Genomic DNA, 20,796 nt, shown 5'->3' with positions numbered 1-20,796 from the left:
GCTGGATTTGAATTCCTGCTTTTCCTCTCTGCTGCTTGCAGGGTGAGCACTTCGGAACCACGGAAGCCACAGAAGCTTTTTTTGCCATGACCAGATTGTTTCAGTCCAATGATGTAAGGACCTGGTGGTTTTTTTGCCTCTCCCTGCTTCTGTCTGGGCTTGCAGGAGCTGCCAAACCCTTGGAATTTGGGATGTGGGAGGAAGCGCTGCACAGGAGGAGTTCCTGCTTTGGAAATGAAGGACTGGATAATAATATGTGCTTGTTCTGTGGGCTCTGAGTTAATTAATTACTGCTGTAGAAGTGGGGGTGGTGACAAAGCCTGAGTTTACAAAGCAGTGGCACTTGGTGCTCGTTGTTTCCCCTTGCAAATCACCATCTGCTTCATTGAAAATAGAATTCTCTGCTGCCTGCAGATCAGAGCTGCTGTTCCTCAGAACGTGCATCAGCCTTGATCCCATTGAGGCAAGGGATGAGAACACCCTAAACACCATAGGATGGTTTGGGAATCGAGTTTGGGAATTCAGCTTTGGGCTCAGCACAGTGTAAAGTGCTTCTGTGATCTCTTGTGCAGTGTGAGAGCTCAGAGCAGTGTGTTTCATGAGATGGGGCTCATTAATTTTAATTAAAAAGGGTTTGCTCGTTTGAGATTTGTCCAAGGAAGGTGTAGCTGTTCAAAGATGTCATAACATTTTTGGAAGTGCAGTGTGTTTGAAATGTTTGTCATATCCACATTATAAAGTAAAGGATTTTTTACAATATAAAGTTAATTGCTTTCAAATACTTGATGTCAACACTCCACGTTTCCTTTTTTTTTTACAGCAACAAAGTTCTATTCCAAGCTTTTAACTGATAATTGTGAAACTTCTGAATACAGATATGCTGCATCACTTCTTTGATCATTATAATGAATTTTTGTGTTCTTATCATTTTACAAAATACTGATGTCTTCCTCTTCTGAATTGTTTGATGTCAGGGAGTTTGGCTCTTATCCAGGGGTCAAATGTAGTTCTACACTTTTAACTTTGAGTTGAAAACAATGTGTTTTGTTGAAAAGCTTATTTTCCTTTTGAAAAAGAAACTTTTAAAAATGAACATTTATCTTTCGAAAAGATAAATGCTCGTTTATCTTTTAAAACTTCTAATTACCATTGAGTTTAATCTTTTTCTTCCCATTTCCACAGCAAACCCTCAGAAGAATGTGTTACCTGACAATCAAAGAGATGGCCAATATCTCTGAGGATGTCATCATTGTCACCAGCAGGTGGGACACCCTCCAGAACCTGGGAAAATGGGATTTTTTCCCCCTCTGGAAAAGGGGCTGCAGCTCCCTGGCTTTGGTTGAGCTGCTACAGTGTTGAGGTTTTATAGGGATACAGCAGTTCTGTGATACACAGTCTGTGCTGCCCTCTGAAATGTTATTTTGTTCCCACTCTCTGGGAGAACTGAGTTTATCAAGTGGTTGTTACTTTGTTTTCCTGTGGTTTAGGGTGTTGGGGTTTTTTTAATTCCTGTTTTGTCAGAGGTTAGGCTGGGACTTTGCAGTCACAGCAATTAAAGAAAAGCAGAGCAAAGCCCAGTTCATTCTGAACTGAACTCTTTCAATTTTTTTAAGAGTGAACTCTTAATTTTTTAACTGCAAAAATAGACATTGCAGCTGTTGCAAGAGCAAAAATTGCATCTGTTGTTGGATTGCTGAACAGCTTTAGAAATATATCAAATAAGCCAAACTGAACTTTGCTTGCTATTTCTAAATCAAAATTCCACGTGGAACAAGCAGCAGCACCAAGAAGCAGAATGAGCTAAACAAAGCAGGCCATGGCGAAACAATTCAATGGGTTGTGCATTTATTTTGGTGTTGATAAATCTGAAATGAAGCTGATTCTGAGGAGGCTGTTGCTCAGCAGAGCAGAGCAGCTGGCTGAGGTGGATGTCACAGCAGCCCTGTGAGAATGGGGGTGTTCAGGAGGTGCTGACAGGCTGTTTGGTGCTTTCAGTCTCACCAAAGACATGACAGGGAAGGAGGATGTCTATCGAGGCCCGGCCGTCCGAGCTCTGTGCAGGATCACTGATGTGAGTACACCCTGGGGCACTGGGGGGAGCTCAGCAGGGCTTTCAAATCCCAAAACTGCCCTCTTGATCCCAAAACTGCCCTCTTGTAGGGTGCACTTTACAGCAGTGCTGGGACTGCTGCTTTATGAGGTGCTCCTCAGTGCCCTGTGCCATTTCCAGCAGCTCTGGGACACTGCAGCGCTGGCAATGTGCAGCTGGAAGGTTTGGGAGCTCCAGTTTCTATCTGAGATTGGTCTTCTTGATGCCCAGTGCAATTTCCAGGAGAAATGTAGTGCTGGAGCACTGCAATGTGTAACTGGAAGGTTTGGGAGCTCCAGTTTCCATCTGGGGTTGCTTTGCTTGATGCCCTCTGCAGTTTCCAAGAGAAGTGTGGGGCTGGAACACTGGGAATGTGCAGCTGGAAAATTTGGAAGTTTCACTTTCTGATCCGAGATTGCTGCACTCAATGCCCTGTGCAATTTCCAGGAAAAATGTGGGGTTGCAGCACTGGAATGTGCAGCTGGAATGTTTGGAAGCTCCAGTGTCTATTTGGGATTGTTCTGCTCCATGCTCTGTGCCATTTCCATGAACAATGCTGGAGCACTGGAATGTGCAGCTGGAATGTTTGGAAGCTCCAGTGTCTGTTTGGGATTGTTGTGCTCCATGCTCTGTGCCATTTCCATGAGCAATGTGGGGCTGGAGCACTGGAATGTGCAGCTGGAAGATTTGGAAGTTTCAGTTTCTGATCTGAGATTGCTGCACTCAATTCTCTGTGCAATTTCCAGGAGCTCTGTGGTGCTGGAACACTGGGAATGTGCAGCTGGAAAATTTGGGAGCTCCAGTTTCCATCTGGGATTGCTCTGATCTATGCCCTGTGCAATTTCCAAAGGAAATGTGGTGCTGGAGCACTGGAATGTGCAGCTGGAAAATTTGGAAGTTTCAGTTTCTGATCTGAGATTACTGCACTCAATTCTCTGTGCAATTTCCAAAAGAAATGTGGTGCTGGAGCACTGGAATGTGCAGCTGGAAGGTTGGGAAGCTCCAGAGTCTATTTGGGATTGTTCTGCTCCATGCTCTGTGCCATTTCCATGAGCAGTGTGGTGCTGGAGCACTGGATTGTGCAGCTGGAAGGTTTGGAAGTTCCTGTTTCTCTCTGGGATTGCTCTGCCGGTGACTTTGTCACTGACCATCAGGACCAAGCAGCTCAAACCCAAGTCTACCTTGCAGAATTAACTCAAGATTTTTGCTGAGGGTCCTTTGAATGTGAATTTTTGCTTCCTGCTGCTTTTATCCCCTTCTTCCAAAGCATCCACTCTTCCCTGTTTCTCTGTTTTCCCCTTGCCAGGGTACAATGCTCCAGGCCATTGAGAGGTACATGAAGCAGGCCATTGTGGACAAAGTCCCTGGCGTGTCCAGCTCTGCACTCGTGTCTTCCTTGGTAAGCAAAGCAGAAGATTTTTGTGAATCTGGTGTTTTGTCAGGCTGGGAAGCTGAGTCTGCTGTGCTTGTTTTTATTTTTTTTTCTCTGAGATGTTTCTTCATCTCACTGGAAAATAAGAAAAAAACAGAGTTTCCTTTCTCTCCTCCAATTCCTTTCTTACATTTGAGTACATCAATCATCATAATTTCTAATGCAAACTAGTGCAAAATGCTCAGATTTCTGCAGTCGGTGTAAAACATGAATTTATCTGGGGACGGGCCATGAAATCCCCTGCTGAAACTGCAGTTCAGGATTATTTCTGCTAATAGACACCAGGAGGGCAAGAGGAAGGAATCCACTCTGGTTTCCTCACCCTTTTTGAGGAGAAAAGGCTGGGAAAGATCTCATTTTATTAATGGAAGTGGAGCATGGTAATTTGAGACTGAGATGGAGGGAAACCCACAGTTTATAGGGGTGTAGGGTAAAGAGTGGCTGTGAAACTGCTGTGAGCTTGTCTCCAATCTCAATTTTTTTGCAGCACATGATGAAGATCAGCTATGATGTGGTCAAAAGGTGGATCAATGAAGCTCAGGAAGCAGCTTCCAGTGACAACATCATGGTACAGGTGTGTTTGAGGGTGGCTGTCCCTAAAAATGCTGGGGGGGCTTAGTGGCATTCTGGAGTTCTGAAGAAAACTTCAGAAAAAAAATCTCCTTTTTCTTTAGTCTTTTAAAAGCAAGAATTGGGATTTTTGGGAAACAACTGGACAGTTTCAAAAAATTAATGATTTTTCCATGATGCCAAGACAAGATTGTTAATTAGGAGCTGGCTCTGGAGATCTCTTCCCTTTTTCCCCCTCAATTTCTGGGAGCTGGAATGCTGCTGCCTGTCCCACAGTGCTTCTTGCAGAAGGGATTTGAATCTGAGTGCTCAAAAAGTGGGAAATTATCTCACTGCTTCCCAAGGAGCATCTCTTGGCCTTCAGAAAATTTGCCAGATGCAAAAGATGAACCCAAATACCAGCAAGATCTCCACAAGAGCAAAATTTTGGCGCAGATGTTCCAGACATCTGTGGAAATGAAATTGTTCAGAATATGGGATTATTCTGTGTGTTCAGAATATGGGATTATTCTGAGTGTTCAAAATATGGGATTATTCTGAATGTTCAGAATATGGGATTATTCTGATAATGTTCAGAATATGGGATTATTCTAAATGTTCAGAATATGGAATTATTCTGTGTGTTCAGAATATGGGATTATTCTGATAATGTTCAGAATATGGGATTATTCTGAGTGTTCAGAATATGGGATTATTCTAAATGTTCAGAATATGGGATTATTCTGAGTGTTCAGAATATGGGATTATTCTAAATGTTCAGAATATGGGATTATTCTAAATGTTCAGAATATGGGATTATTCTGTGTGTTCAGAATATGGGATTATTCTAAATGTTCAGAATATGGGATTATTCTGATAATGTTGAGAATATGGGATTATTCTGATAATGTTGAGAATATGGGATTATTCTGTGTGTTCAGAATATGGGATTATTCTAAATGTTCAGAATATGGGATTATTCTGTGTGTTCAGAATATGGGATTATTCTAAATGTTCAGAATATGGGATTATTCTGATAATGTTCAGAATATGGGATTATTCTGAGTGTTCAGAATATGAGATTATTCTAAATGTTCAGAATATGGGATTATTCTGTGTGTTCAGAATATGGGATTATTCTAAATGTTCAGAATATGGGATTATTCTGAGTGTTCAGAATATGGGATTATTCTAAATGTTCAGAATATGGGATTATTCTAAATGTTCAGAATATGGGATTATTCTGATAATTTTCAGAATATGGGATTATTCTGTGTGTTCAGAATATGGGATTATTGTGATAATGTTCAGAATATGGGATTATTCTAAATGTTCAGATTATGGGATTATTCTGTCTGTTGCAGACTCATGATCAGAAAAAATCTATAAAATCAGCTTTGTTCTTGCCCACTTAGCAGCTTCATTAAGCCTTGCAGTAAATCAGTTTTATGGGAGAAAAAAAAACCCAAAATAACTTGGCAAGGAACTAGAAATGTCCTTTTGTTCTTCCATCAAAAAGGCCTCAAGGATTTTTGTGAGGTCAGCTGTCTCTTCAAGGCCTTGGGATATCCTGGATGTGGAGTTCATTAGAAATGCAGGAATTACTGTGCAAATGTGAAACCTTTTGAAGTGATGAGATTTTATTGGGGAAAAAAAAAAAGGAAATAAATTAACTTTGTGGCTCTTTGGATCTTCAGGAATAGCTGAGAGTGGACAGAAAGGGCAAGGAAACGTTGCAGATCTTTGCAACTGGTCAGGAATCTCAGCTGAGTTGAGGTTAGAAGGTATTTCTGCCAGGAAAGGGCAATAATTACCCCTCTTTTGATGTTGTGCTGTGGATTTTCCAGCTGTACTCAGTGCCTGCCCCTCTGTTTCCCATCCCATAGTATCATGCTTTGGGGCTGCTCTATCACCTTAGGAAAAACGACCGCCTGGCTGTGTCCAAGATGCTGAATAAATTCACCAAATCTGGCCTGAAGTCCCAGTTTGCCTACTGCATGCTGATCAGGATTGCCAGCAAACTCCTCAGGGAGTCTGAAGAGGGGTAAGTGAGAGGCAGCATTGAAATCCCAGAAATTAAATCAGGGTTGGAAACAGCTGTGGGTTTTTTAGTGTTTGTGGAAATCTCCACAGACACTGAACTGTAGTGCTGGGATAATGCAGAGACTTATCTTAAAGGGGTTTTTCCAGCCTAAAAGATCCTGGGATTGTTGTGTTTGTAGCCATGAAAGCCTTGGATTTGATCTTAAAGGGGATTTTCCAACCTAAAAGATCCTGGGATTGTTATGTTTGTAGGCATGAAAGTCTTGGACTTGATATCAAATGGATTTTCCAGCCTAAAATCCTGGGATTGTTGTGTGTGTAGCCATGAAAGCCTTGGGCTTGATCTTAAAGGGTTTTTCCAACCTAAAATCCTGGGATTGCTGTATTTGTAGCCATAAAGGCTTGGATTCAATCTTAAAGGGGTTTTTTCCAACCTAAAAGATCCTGGGATCCTTCTTTTGTAGCCATGAATAGTCATGGACTCAAAGGGGTTTTTCCAACCTAAAAGATCCTGGGGTTGTTGTGTTTGTGGCCTTGAAAGTCTTGAACTTGACCTTAAATGGGTTTTTCCAGCCTGAAAGACCCTGGGATTGTTGCGTTTGCAGCCATGAAAGTTTTGGATTCAGAGGGATTTTTCCAGCATAAAAGGTCATGAGATTGTTGTGTTTGTAGCCATAAAGACTTGGACTTGATCTTAAAGGGATTTTCCCATCCTAAAACCCCGGGATTGTTGTGTTTGTAGCCATGAAAGTCTTGGACTCAATCTTAAGGGGTTTTTTCCAACCTAAAAGATCCTGGGATTCTTTTGTTGTATCCATGAAAGTCTTGGACTCAAAGGGGATTTTCCAACCTAAAAGATCCTGGGATTCTTCTTTTGTAGCCATGAATAGTCATGGACTCACAGGGGTTTTTCTAACCTAAAAGATCCTGGGATTGTTGTGTTTGCAGCCATGAAAGTTTTGGATTCAGAGGGATTTTTCCAGCCTAAAAGATTCTGGGATTTTTGCATTTGTGGCCTTGAAAGCCTTGGATTTACCTTAAATGGGTTTTTCCAGCCTGAAATCCTGGGATTCTTGTTTTGTAACCATGAATAGTCATGGACTCAAAGGGGTTTTTCAGCCTAAAAGATCCTGGGATTGTTGTGTTTGTGGCCTTGAAAGTCTTGGACTCAATCTTAAATGGGTTTTCCAGCCTAAAATCTTGGGATTGTTGTGTTTGTAACCACAAATGTCTTGGATTCAAATGGTTTTTCTAACTTGAAAGATCCTGGGATTGTTGTGTTTGTAGCCATAAAGACTTGGGCTTGATCTTAAGGGGTTTTTCCAGCCTGAAATCCGGGGATTCTTCTTTTGTAGCCATGAAAGTTTTGGACTCAATCTTAAATGGGTTTTTCCATCCTAAAAGATCCTGGAATGGTTGTGTTTATAGGCATGAAAGTCTTGGATTCAAAGGGTTTTTCCAGCCTGAAAGGTCTTGAGATTGTTGTGTTTGTAGCCATAAAGGCTTGGACTTGATCTTAAAGGGTTTTTCCCATCCTAAAACCCCGGGATTGTTGTGTTTGTAACCATGAATAGTCATGGACTCAAATGGGTTTTTCAGCCTAAAAGATCCTGGGGTTGTTGTGTTTGTGGCCTTGAAAGTCTTGGATTCAAAGGGTTTTTCCAATATAAAAGGTTTTGGGATTGTTGTGTTTGTAGCCATAAAGGCTTGGACCGATCTTAAAGGGTTTTCCCAGCCTGAAATCCTGGGATTCTTCTTTTGTAACCATGAAAGTTTTGGACTCAAATGGGTTTTTCCAACCTAAAAGATCCTGGAATTGTGTTTATAGGCATGAAAGTCTTGGACTCAGTCTTAAAGGGATTTTCCCATCCTAAAACCCCAGGATTGTTGTGTTTGTAACCATGAAAGTCTTGGACTCAATCTTAAAGGGATTTTCCCATCCTAAAACCCCGGGATTATTGTGTTTGTAACCATGAAAATCTTGGATTCAAAGGGTTTATCCAATATAAAAGGTCTTGGGATTGTTGTGTTTGTAGCCATGAAAGACTTGGACTCAATCTTAAATGGGTTTTTCCATCCTAAAATCCTGGGATTGTTGTGTTTGTATCCACAAATGTCTTGGATTCAAATGGTTTTTCCAACTTGAAAGATCCTGGGATTGTTGTGTTTGTGGCCTTGAAAGTTTTGGATTCAGAGGGATTTTTCCAGCCTAAAAGATTCTGGGATTTTTGCATTTGCGGCCTTGAAAGCCTTGGACTTATCTTAAATGGGTTTTTCCATCCTAAAATCCTGGGATTGTTGTGTTTGTAGGCACGAAAGTCCCCTGTTTGACTTCATCGAGAGCTGCCTGAGGAACAAGCACGAGATGGTGATTTATGAGGCTGCCTCTGCCATCATCCACCTGCCCAACTGCACTGCCAGGGAGCTGGCACCTGCTGTGTCAGGTTGGTCACAGCCAAAATAAAGACATTTAGAGAAAATCCAGCAGAATTATAATACCCAAACCCTGATTTTTTGGTAATTTGGGGTTAAAAGTCCTTTATTCCCATGTGAAAGGGCTTTTGGATGAGATCCCTTTTCCATCCAGAGGTTTAGAGAAATGGCATTAGAGGTGATGCTTGTCTTTATCCAGCTGCAGGAATTTGGGATGGGAGGAAATCATGGAATGGTTGGGGTTGGAAGGGACCTTAAAGATCACCCAGTGCCATGGCAGGGACACCTTCCACTGTCCCAGTGTGCTCCAAGCCTTGCCCTACCTGGCCTTGGACATTTCCAGGGATGGAACAGCCACAGATTCTCTGGGAAAACCCTCCTGCAGCTGGAATATAGAACTGGAATGTAGAGAAAACCGAGGCACCCCCTGTTACTGGCAATGGGATAAAAACCAGGAATTTATTTCTAACCTGTTTGATAAATTGTGCATGAAGCTGCATGAATATTTAGCAGTGTGTAGTTGGAGATATATTAGACTTTCTACTCTATTTCCTTTCTTTGAAAGAGACCATATCTTTGTTTTTTTTAATTTTTTCTTTCCCAGTGTTGCAGCTTTTTTGCAGTTCTCCCAAACCCGTCCTGCGCTACGCGGCCGTGCGGACCCTCAATAAAGTGAGTGCCTCAAAACCTCCAAAAGCTTCATTCTCTGAGGTCAGAGCCAGCCAGCAGTGCCTAATGATGGCTGTGTTACCTCAAGCAGAGCAGCTGCCCTTGGGATGACTTTATTTGGAATTATTCCATGCTGGAGAATTGGCTTTTCCATGCCAGCCCTCCTGGTGGGACAGAAATCTTTCCTGCATTCAGGCTGTGTTTGCTCATTTTGGGACCACGGGGATAGAGCAAGCTGTAGTTTGATAATCTGTGAGATTGTAGCTGGATATTTAATGTTACAAAATCACTTGAAGGAGATATTCTGATTTCAGAGCTACACAACAGCAAAAATTATAGACTCAAACCCACAAGCTGTAACTTAAAATCCATTTAAAACACTGCAACCAAACCCCCTGAGCTCTGCTTGCATCCAGTGCTTTGACCTGCAGGACGTTACACCTCCCAGTAATTTTGTAATTGCATTCCTTGCAGGTGGCCATGAAACATCCATCTGCAGTCACTGCCTGCAACCTGGACCTGGAGAACCTCATCACAGACTCCAACAGGAGCATTGCCACGCTGGCCATCACCACCCTGCTCAAAACTGGCAGCGAGAGCAGCGTGGACAGGCTCATGAAACAGATCTCCTCCTTCGTGTCAGAAATCTCAGATGAGTTTAAGGTGTGCCCTTGGAGGCCTCTGCTCTTTCCAGCTGCAGGTTTTTCTCCCATTCTTGTTTTGTTTGAAGCTTTGATGGTTTAATCTGGCAGGATAAAATTCAGAATTTCTTTTTCAGCTTAATTATCTTTGTATGCCTTGCTCCAAGGAAGGAAAAATATCATTTGGTGGATTCCTGGCTCCTGTGCAATATCCTGCAAACCTTGGACTTCCTTCTGATTGTGTTAGAAAGGAGGAAGGATTTTAAGTGAGTTTAGCAGGAAGGATTTTAAGTGAGTTTATATCACATCAGTCTTGATGCATAGTTAGGAAACTGTGTTCATTATGAATTTCTACCTAATTTGTGAGATTTACAGTGGCTAAACTGGTAAGAAATCGGTGCATAGTTTGGAAACTGTGTTCATTATGAATTTCTACCTCATTTGTAAGATTTGTAGTGACTAATCTAGTTTGGAAACTGTGTTAATTATGAATTTCTACCTAATTTGTAAGATTTGTAGTGACTAATCCGGTAAGAAATTGGTGCACAGCTTGGAAATTGGTAATTATGAATTTCTACCTAATTTGTAGGTTTTATAGTAACTAAACTGGTAAGAAATTGGTGCACAGTTAGGAAACTGTGTTAATTATGAATTTCTACTTAATTTGTAAGTTTTATAGTGACTAAACTGGTAAGAAATTGGTTCAGGATGGTTCAGTTGTACCTGTTACATCATGAGGAGCACAGCTCTGCAAAATCAGTCTGCTTCAAGTCCTTGTTTTTATGAGAAAAATAAGTATCAGACAAGGTTGAAATTGCAAAGAGTTTTAATGACAGAAAGTGACAAATTAAAATTGGAGAAGGGAGGAAGGAAAAGGAAGGAAAAGGAAGGAAGGGAAGGAAGGGAAGGGAAGGGAGGGAGGGAGGGAGGGAGGGAGGGAGGGAGGAAGGGAGGGAGGGAGGAAGGAAGGAAGGAAGGAAGGAAGGAAGGAAGGAAGGAAGGAAGGAAGGAAGGAAGGAAGGAAGGAAGGAAAAAAGAAAGGAAGGAAAAGAAAGGAAGGAAAAGAAAGGAAGGAAAAGAAAGGAAAAGAAAGGAAGGAAAAGAAAGGAAAAGAAAGGAAAAGGAAAAGGAAAAGGAAGGACTTTGAGTTAACACATTCCATCCTAAATTCCATTTTTTTAGCAGAGCCAGGCCTTGCACACCCTGGCACAAACCCTGAGAATCCACCACCTGATTTTTCTCCTTGTCCATGGATTTCATCCCTCAGGGTGACAAGCTGAGCTGAAAGGCTGTGTTTTTCCCAGGAAATGAGCCCCTGACCCACGTCCTTGTGTGTCCCCTGCAGGTTGTGGTCGTGCAGGCCATCAGTGCCCTGTGCCAGAAGTACCCTCGCAAGCACAGCGTGATGATGACCTTCCTCTCCAACATGCTCAGGGATGATGTACGTGGGGCACCTGCTCTGGGGAGGGCTTTGGGCAGCATTTTGGCAGATTTGGACCTGCTCGGTGATGGGAAGGGTCTCTTCTGTCAGTGGGTGCACAGGGAGGTGGGGCTGAGTGATTGCAGCTCCTGCTGGGTCAGACCTGTGTGAAATGCTTGGGAATTGGTGATGCCTTGGTGTGGCTCCCTAGAGCAGAGGCTGGACAGAGTTAAAGGAATAAAATAGGGATTTATTAAAGGTCTTCAATAGGTACAGCAGTTACCTAGAACAGAGGCTAATAAAGGAATAAAATAGGGATTTATTAAAGGTCTTCAGTAGGTACAGAGGTTACCTAGAGCAGAGGCTGGACAGAAATAAAGGAATAAAATAGGATTTATTAAAGGCCTTCAGTAGGTACACCTGGTGCCTTGAGAGGCTACCTAGAACAGAGGCCAGATAAAAATAAAGGAATAAAATAGGATTTATTAAAGGCCTTTAATAGGTACAGAGGCCACCTAGAGCAGAGGCTGGACACAGTTAAAGGAATAAAATAGGGATTTATTAAAGGTCTTCAGTAGGTACACCTGGTGCCTTGAGAGGCCACCTAGAACAGAGGCTAGATAAAAATAAAGGAATAAAATAGGATTTATTAAAGGTCTTCAGTAGGTACAGAGGTTACCTAGAGCAGAGGCTGGACAGAAATAAAGGAATAAAATAGGATTTATTAAAGGTCTTCAATAGGTACAGAGGCCACCTAGAACAGAGGCTAGATAAAAATAAAGGAATAAAATAGGATTTATTAAAGGTCTTCAATAGGTACAGAGGTTACCTAGAACAGAGGCTGGACAGAGTTAAAAGAATAAAATAGGATTTATTAAAGGCCTCCATGGATACACCTTGGGCAGTGCAAGAGCCCGGCCATGGCTTCACCCAGCATGGACTCCTGGTCATGAGTTTTCACACTTTTGTAAGTTTTGGTCCATTTCCATACTGGGGTTAATTGTCCAGTTACAGCTGCAGGTTCTGCTGTCCCAGACTGCTCTCCTCAGTTCCCTGCTGTTTGCACTTTTTGGGCCTGAAGCTGCCCAAAAACCAAGGGGCTGGAAAAGGATTGTTCTGTGTGACTGACCTGTGAGGAGAACTTGCTGACACTTGATATGAAGTTCAGAGTTACACATAATGCAGCACAGAATCTGGAAAATAGGAAATATCGAACTTAAGGCATCACTCCTTGGGCAGTCAGAAGCCTCCAAGGGGCTACACCCAAGATGGAGGATGGTCACAAGTTTTTCAGACAATTAAAAGTTTGGTCCATTTACATTTCAAGGTTTAATCCTCCAGTTACAGCTTCAGGTAATGAAGTTTCCAATAAAAATCACTTTTATTTATACTTTTCAGGGCCTGAGGCTGTAGGGTGTTGTTGAGTTTCAGGCCTAGAGGGATTGTTTTGCCTGACCAAAATGTGAGGACAGTAACTAACACTGTATATGGAATTCAGAGTTATACCCTAAAGCAGTACAGGGATTGAAAAACATAAAAGCTAAAATCCCAATGCTGAGGATGCTCAGAGGGCTGGGAATGCCCTGTGAGGTCACCCAGTCCATTTTTTCCCCCCAGTTTGTACAAATGATTCTTTTCTCCGGGGGAAGCAGTCAGTGAAGCGTGGAGGAGCTGAGCATCGCTCCAATGCGAGGCTCAGTGTGCCTGATTTCCCTTTGCCAGGGTGGCTTTGAGTACAAGAGAGCCATTGTGGATTGCATCATCAGCATCATCGAGGAGAACCCCGAGAGCAAGGAGGCGGGGCTGGCTCACCTCTGCGAGTTCATCGAGGACTGCGAGCACACCGTGCTGGCCACCAAGATCCTGCACCTGCTGGGCAAGGAGGGGCCCAGGACCCCCTGCCCCTCCAAGTACATCCGCTTCATCTTCAACAGGGTGGTGCTGGAGAACGAGGCTGTCAGGGCTGGTGAGTGCAGCTCCGGACCTGCAGGTCTGCCTCCTTGCCTTTTCCTCAAACTGGAAAGGAAGTTTGAGATAAGTGTGGTAAGGTGTCTTGGTTTAGGGCAAATTTGGGAGAAACTCCAAAGGGGTTTCTCAAGAACCCCTTTGAGAGGGGAGTGAGGCTGTGAGGGCTGCTGAGTGCAGCTCCAGACCTGCAATTCTGGCTCCTTGCCTTTTCCTCAAACTAGAAAGGAAGTTTGAGATAATTGTAGTAAGATAATTATGTCTTGGTTTAGGGCAAATTTGGGAGAAAACCTTCAAAGGGGTTTCTCAAAAACCTCTTTGAGAGAGGGGAATGAGGCTGTGAGGGCTGAGAGTAGTGTCCTGGTTTAGGTTAAATTTGGGAGAAAAACTCCAAAGGGGTTTCTCAAAAATCCCTTTGAGAGGGGAGTGAGGTTGTGAGGGCTGCTGAGTGCAGCTCCAGACCTGCAATTCTGGCTCCTTGCCTTTTCCTCAAACTGGGAATGAAATGCAAAAATTCTAGAGGAGTGTCCTGGTCTAGGGTAAATCTGGGAGAAAACCTCCAAAGGGGTTTCTCTAGAAACTCCAAAGGGGTTTCTCTAGAAAGCAGATTCAAGCAGCTCCACACCGTGCTGGCCACCAAAATCCCAAACCTGCTGGCCAAGGAGGATCCCAAGGTGGTGCTGGAGAACAAGGCTGTGAGGGCTGTGAGAATTCCAGGCTTGGAATTCTGGCTCCTTGCCTTTTCTTCAACCTGGAAATGAAATGCAAAACTTTTGGAAAGGTGTCCTGGTTTAGGGTAAATCTGGGCAAAAATCTCCAAAGGGGTTTCTCAAAAATCTCTTTGAGAGAGGGGAACGAGGCTGTGAGGGCTGCTGAGTGCAGTTCCAGACCTGCAGGTCTGCCTCCTTGCCTTTTCCTCAAACTGGAAAGGAAGTTTGAGATAATTGTGGTAAGGTATCTTGGTTTAGGGCAAATTTGGGAGAAAACCTTCAAAGGGGTTTCTCAAAAACCTCTTTGAGAGAGGGGAACAAGGCTATGAGGGCTGGTGAGTGCAGCTCCAGGCCTGCAGTTCTGGCTCCTTGCCTTTTCCTCAAACTGGAAATGAAATTTGAAAATTTTAGAGTAGTGTCCTGGTTTAGGTTAAATTTGGGAGAAAACCTCCAAAAGGGTTTCTCAAGAAGTCCTTTGAGAGGGGAGTGAGGCTGTGAGGGCTGCTGAGTGCAGCTCCAGCCCTGCAATTCTGGCTCCTTGCCTTTTTGTTAGAATCCCACATGCAAAGAACTCTCAGAACTTTGGGGATTGCCAAAGCTTAGAATTAAACACAAGATTTGATCTGAGACCTTAGAAAAAACTTCCAAACTGAAGTGCTAAAAGTGAGAATGTGGATTTGTAGTTTCGAGCAGAGACATGTTAAACTAAGTAAAGTTTAGACTTTTAAAGGTTAAAATATAAAAAATAAAAGTAGTTACAGAGATAAAGAGTTCAGAATGCAGTACTGTAAGTTTGTGTGTCATAACATAATTAACTAAAAAAGCTTACACTGTAACATAAATCCATAAAAGAAAATATTTAAAGATTAAGTCAAAACCACAAATCTCCTTATTAACAGTGTTTTATGAGTCAATAGATCCTTAAACAGAATCTTGTAGCCTTCTAAACCATACTACAACAATATAAACCAAATTCACCCTTCCTACCTATGTAAAAAATAAACCACATCATCAAGAACAATTCAAAAATCCCATCTCAAATTCCTTCCAAATTAAATTATCACACCTTTTCCTCAACCTGGAAATGAGATTTGAGATCATTGTAGTAAGGAGTGTCCTGGTTTAGGACAAATTTGGGAGAAAACCTCCAAAGGGGTTTCCTAGAAAGCAGATTGAAGCAGCCTCTCCCCCAGCTGGTTTCCAGAGCTGCTAAGCTGATCTTGACCACAGAACTGTTTCCATGTAGAAATACAGGAGCAGTGGAGTCCTGTCACTGAAAGGTTTATGGGGTGGAAGAGCTGTGCAGATGGGAAATTCAGGGCTGGGAGGATGAGTTTGTGCAGGACTTGGGCTGCTCTGACACCTCCCTGTTCTCTCTGCAGCTGCTGTCAGTGCTCTGGCCAAGTTTGGGGCCCAGAATGAGAATCTGCTCCCCAGCATCCTGGTGCTGCTGCAGAGGTGAGTGGGGCTGGGGGGACACTGGTGGTGGCACACAATGTCCCAGCAGCTGGGCTGGCACTGAGGGGACACTGGTGGTGGCACACAATGTCACAGCAGCTGGGCTGGCACTGAGGGACACTCTGGTGGCTGCAGACAATGTCACAGCAGCTGGGGCTGGCACTGAGGGGACACTGGTGGCTGCAGACAATGTCACAGCAGCTGGGCTGGCACTGGGGGACACTGATGGCTGCAGACAATGTCACAGCAGCTGGGCTGGCACTGGGGGACACTGATGGCTGCAGACAATGTCACAGCAGCTGGGCTGGCACTGAGGGGACACTGATGGCTGCAGACAATGTCACAGCAGCTGGGCTGGCACTGAGGGGACACTGGTGGCTGCACACAATGTCACAGCAGCTGGGCTGGCACTGAGGGGACACTCTGGTGGCTGCACACAATGTCACAGCAGCTGGGCTGGCACTGAGGGGACACTGATGGCTGCAGACAATGTCACAGCAGCTGGGGCTGGCACTGAGGGACACTCTGGTGGCTGCAGACAATGTCACAGCAGCTGGGCTGGCACTGAGGGGACACTGGTGGCTGCACACAATGTCACAGCAGCTGGGCTGGCACTGAGGGGACACTGGTGGCTGCAGACAATGTCACAGCAGCTGGGCTGGCACTGGGGGACACTGATGGCTGCAGACAATGTCACAGCAGCTGGGCTGGCACTGAGGGGACACTGGTGGCTGCACACAATGTCACAGCAGCTGGGCTGGCACTGGGGGACACTGGTGGCTGCAGACAATGTCACAGCAGCTGGGCTGGCACTGAGGGGACACTCTGGTGGTGGCACACAATGTCACAGCAGCTGGGCTGGCACTGGGGGACACTGATGGCTGCAGACAATGTCACAGCAGCTGGGCTGGCACTGGGGGACACTGGTGGCTGCAGACAATGTCCACAGCTGGGCTGACTGGGGGAACTGGTGGCTGCAGACAATGTCACAGCAGTGCTGATTGGGGGACTGGTGGCTAGACAATGTCACAGCAGTGGGCTGGCACTGGGGGACACTGGTGGCTGCACACAATGTCACAGCAGCTGGGTCACTGGGGACTCTGCAAGTCCACGTGGCTTGAGGTGATGCTGCAGACAATGTCACAGCAGCTGGTCTGGGGCTGGTGGCTGACACAATGTCAGCAGCTGGGCTGATGAGGGCTCCGGGCTGGCACTCCCAGCTGGGGGTGGGACATTTTCTGTCACCCTCCCTGTGTGGCTGGGGGGAGCAGAGCCCTGCTGGAGGAAGGGAGATGGAAGGAAGCAGCCCAAGGAATGAAGGATGGGATCAGTCAGGGAAACACGTGATGGGAATTTGGTCTGAGGACATTGCTCAGGGGTAATAAATCAGAGACATTGACTGCTCTGGGTTGGAAGAGCTTGGAACTCATCCAGTGCCACCCCTGCCACTGTGCCAGGGTGCTCCAAGCCCCATCCAGCCTGGCCTTGCATCTTCCAGGGATCCAGGGGCAGCTGCCAAGGCCTCCCCATCCTCCCAGACAGGAATTTCTTCCTCACATCCAACCTCAATCTCTTTCAGTTTGAAGTTGTTCCCCCTTGTCCTATCAGTTTCTGCCCATATAAAAAGTCACTTTCCCTCTACAGAGCTTTTCTCCACGTGAGCATTTTTAACACCCCTTGAAGCGAGAGAATTCCTATCCAGGTTACTCAGGAATGACATTTGTGTTTCCAGAGTTGGCTGTTCCCATGTCACTCGTTCATGTTTCTTCTCAAGCCATGTGGTGTTAATGGTTGAATTGAAATTACCCCAACTCCTGTGTTGCACAAACACATTTTTGCAGAATTTGAAAATCCCTGGAGGGAGCTCTGGCAGTCACTGCAGTATCAAAGGCAGTTTTGTCAGTGCCATTTTTAGCTCAGCTCTCTGACCTTGTCCCCTTGTCCCCAAACAGGTGCATGATGGACAGCGACGACGAAGTCAGGGACAGGGCAACGTTCTACCTGAATGTCCTGCAGCAGAGACAGCTGGCCCTGAATGCTGCCTACATTTTCAATGGTCAGTGAGAGAAATGAAACCCCTCAGAGCTGTTCTTTCACAGGTTTTTAACGGCCTTGGCACTTCCCTGCTGGTACTTGTGCTGAGAGTGGAAGATTTAGCAATCTAAACCTGTCCAACCTGGCCTTGGACACTCCCAGGGATCCAGGGGCAGCCACACTGCTCTGAGAATCCTAAATAATGTAAATGTGGGAAGCAAGGTCTGGGAAATGGAGCCAGGAGTGTGAGCTGGCCTTTCCTTTCTTGGTTTTTGCTCCATCTTTTCCCATTCCAAAACGAGGATGAGGGTTGGTTATAAAAACACTTTGTCTGTGATTGAAACTTCACGTGAGCAGAGGATTTAATTAATCCTTGTAAGATTCTTGGGAATGAGCTGTTTAGACTTGGCAACTTTGTGTCACCTTCAGAGCAGCTTTTTTTTCTGCTTTGCCTGGTTTGGGTTTCCTGTGGATCAGCAGTGCCTGGGGCAGTTCCAGCTCTCCAAACTGAATTTTTTTCTGCCTTTCTCCTCTGCAGGGCTGACAGTGTCTGTTCCTGGCATGGAGAAGGCCCTGCACCAGTACACCCTGGAGCCCTCAGAGAAACCCTTTGACATGAAATCAGTTCCCCTGGCTACAGCCCCCATCTTGGAGCAGAAAGCAGGTAACCCCCAGACTGATGGCAAGGGCTGAGGCAAGGCTCAGAGCCCTGATCTCATTAGCAGGGACAGATCTGTGCATAATCAGCATTTATTGGTTCTCAGCCTTTGGAAAAGGCCACTCCAGGAGCTCTCAGCCACTTCTCTGGCTTTCTTCCATGTCCTTGCACAATGCTTGAGCATCTTCACTTAGCACAACCAGCTTTGGTGTTCTTTTTTCCTGCCCTTTCCTCCTTTAATTTTTTTGCTGGCTTTTGAGGACCAAGGTGTGCTTTATTCCTCATAACTCAGACTTCTTTTCCTCTACTTTCAATCCAGTATTTCCACACAAAAAAAAAAAAAGATATTTCAGTGTGTGAGGAGCCAGGCTGGCAGTGGTTTGCAGTAGAGTGTGAGAAATATACAGGGAGTGTAATAAATATAAGGAGGATAATATAAGGAATATTTAATGGAAATTTAATGGCATTTCAACCTCCTGCATGGTTTAGTTGAGACAGAGCACAAAGGCTTTGCTCTTTTTCTCCACAGAGATTGCCCTGGTGACCAGCAAACCTGAGAAAGTGGCTCCTTCACGCCAGGATATATTTCAAGGTAGGAGAGATCTGTGGCTGTCCAGAGTTCCAGGAGAGCTGCAGAGGGACTGGGGCCAAGGCCTGCAGGGACAGCACCCAGGGAATGGCTCCCACTGCCAGAGGGCAGGCATGGATGGCATCTTGGCAATGAGGAATTCCTGGCTGGGCTGGGATTGCCAGAGCAGCTGGGGCTGCCCCTGCATCCCTGGCAGTGCCCAAGGCCAGGCTGGACACTGGGGCTGGAGCACCTGGGATGGTTTTGGTGGAATGGGATGGGTTTGAAGGTCCCTTCCCACCCAAACCATTCTGGGATTTGGGACACTCAGAATCCATCCCGAGGGATTTTTATGGAAGTTGGGGATGGAAAAGGGGAGGGAGACCCTTCCTGGAGCCCTGAGATTCCCAGTGAAGCCCCCGGATCCCAAATCCCATCCTAGAGAGGAGTCGGGGTGGGGATGGATCCAATCCCAGGTGGGAGAGCTGGGAATGGAAGGAATTCCCTGGGAGAGGGAGACTGGGGTGGGATTTTGGGAAGGGATTCCCAGAGCAGCTGGGGCTGCCCCTGATCCCTGGGATGGCCAAGGCCAGGCTGGAGCAGCCTGGGACGGTGGGAGGTGTCAGGGTGGAACTGAATTATCCTCACTGTCCCTTCCAACCCAAACCATCCTGGGGTTCTCTGAAGTGTTGAATGAGGACAGGATCAGAGCCTGGCCCTGCTGATCCTCTTTTCCTTCCTGCACAGAACAACTGGCAGCCATCCCAGAGTTTAAGGGCCTGGGTCCCTTGTTCAAATCCTCAGAGCCAGTGCAGCTCACAGAAGCAGAAACAGAGTATTTTGTTCGCTGCATCAAACACGTGTTCCCAGCCCACATCGTCTTCCAGGTGAGAGAACCCACCCTCTTTGATCAAAACCCAGGGAATTTGCTGCATGCCATGGAGGGTTTTAGCTGATTTGGTGTGGGGAGGAAAAGCTCTGGATGAGGAAATGTTTGCAAATCCTTTTCCCTGTGTTTGCTGCTGCAGTTTGACTGCACAAACACCTTGAATGATCAGCTCCTGGAGAGAGTGACGGTGCAGATGGAGCCATCAGAGGGTTATGATGTGATCTGCTGCATCCCAGCTCCCAGCCTGGCCTACAACCAGCCTGGCATGTGCTACACCCTGGTCAGGATCCCCAGGATGACCCCACTGCAGGTGAGGAGTTGTGCCCCACAGATCCCTCAGATGAAGGGTTTGGGGAATGCCAGCAGTGGGGTTGGGTTCATCCTGAGGTCCTTGGATTTTTCTTTTTTCTGTGTGTGGTGGTTTTAGTTTGAGCTGGGTGGAAATACTAATTTTGTGTAGTGGTTTTTGGTTTGTTAATTCGAGATTTCATTAATTTTAATGCTTTTTTGGTTAATGTATTAAAGAGTGTGGTGGGTTTGGCATTGGGTAATTATTAATGTATTTAATCTTTGTTGGGAGATAGGATTAGGATGAAGGTACAGCAGGTTTAAAACTTTAAAAGGGTATAAAGAAAAACTTATGAACAGTAAGTAAAAGAAAGAGTAATAAGAATTAGAATAAAATTTGTAGAATACTTTTTTATGTGTACAACTTCTCAATAGTTCCACAAACTCTGTTACACAGAATCTTTTACATCACTCCCATAAATACCTCCCATACAAAACCATCACAGTGTGTCACAAGTGCTGCTTTCTAGCAAAATAATTTTTATAAATAATCACTGGTAATATTCTATAATTATTGCTATTGTTATTATTTAATTATTTTATAAATAATTATCATTATCCTCCTTTCTTGGAGCATTAAAGATGGGGTGTTAAAGAGGATTGCAGAGCATGCAGGTAATGGGAACTCAGATTTATGGGCTGGAATCAGTGAGAGGAACACATTTAAAACCTTGGATGTTTTGTAGTGTTTAAGAACAGAACCACTCAAAGGAAAATGCAGATAGAATAAAAGTATTCCTAATTTCAGACTTTATTTAATGGACTAATTAAATTTTTCCTCTCCTTAGAGAATCAGAAACTACTACAAAATATAGGAATGAGATTTTCTTGGACGTGAAACTTCCCTTTCTTTTCTTACTCTCACTTAAACACCGCTGGGTTTTTAACAT

General features: G+C 44.7%; 1 protein-coding gene across 1 annotated transcript in view; it reads left to right on the top strand.

Annotated features, from left to right (window-relative positions):
• COPG2 (coatomer protein complex subunit gamma 2) overlaps positions 1–20,796 on the top strand; it is a 29,846-nt gene that overhangs the window by 4,830 nt on the left and 4,220 nt on the right. The window contains 18 exon segments of the mRNA XM_030960000.1: positions 42–113; positions 1,183–1,262; positions 1,996–2,071; positions 3,396–3,488; positions 4,009–4,095; positions 5,957–6,114; positions 8,424–8,557; positions 9,151–9,218; positions 9,690–9,878; positions 11,202–11,297; positions 12,999–13,242; positions 15,334–15,409; positions 17,362–17,465; positions 17,982–18,107; positions 18,631–18,693; positions 19,417–19,556; positions 19,698–19,848; positions 19,851–19,868. Coding sequence (XP_030815860.1) covers positions 42–113; positions 1,183–1,262; positions 1,996–2,071; positions 3,396–3,488; positions 4,009–4,095; positions 5,957–6,114; positions 8,424–8,557; positions 9,151–9,218; positions 9,690–9,878; positions 11,202–11,297; positions 12,999–13,242; positions 15,334–15,409; positions 17,362–17,465; positions 17,982–18,107; positions 18,631–18,693; positions 19,417–19,556; positions 19,698–19,848; positions 19,851–19,868 — 1,975 coding nt within the window.

Source organism: Camarhynchus parvulus, chromosome 1A, assembly GCF_901933205.1.
Source record: "Camarhynchus parvulus chromosome 1A, STF_HiC, whole genome shotgun sequence".
NCBI classification, from domain to species: domain Eukaryota; kingdom Metazoa; phylum Chordata; class Aves; order Passeriformes; family Thraupidae; genus Camarhynchus; species Camarhynchus parvulus.
The sequence above is the reverse complement of the archived record's forward strand: the minus strand, read 5'-3'. Positions and strand labels throughout refer to the sequence as shown.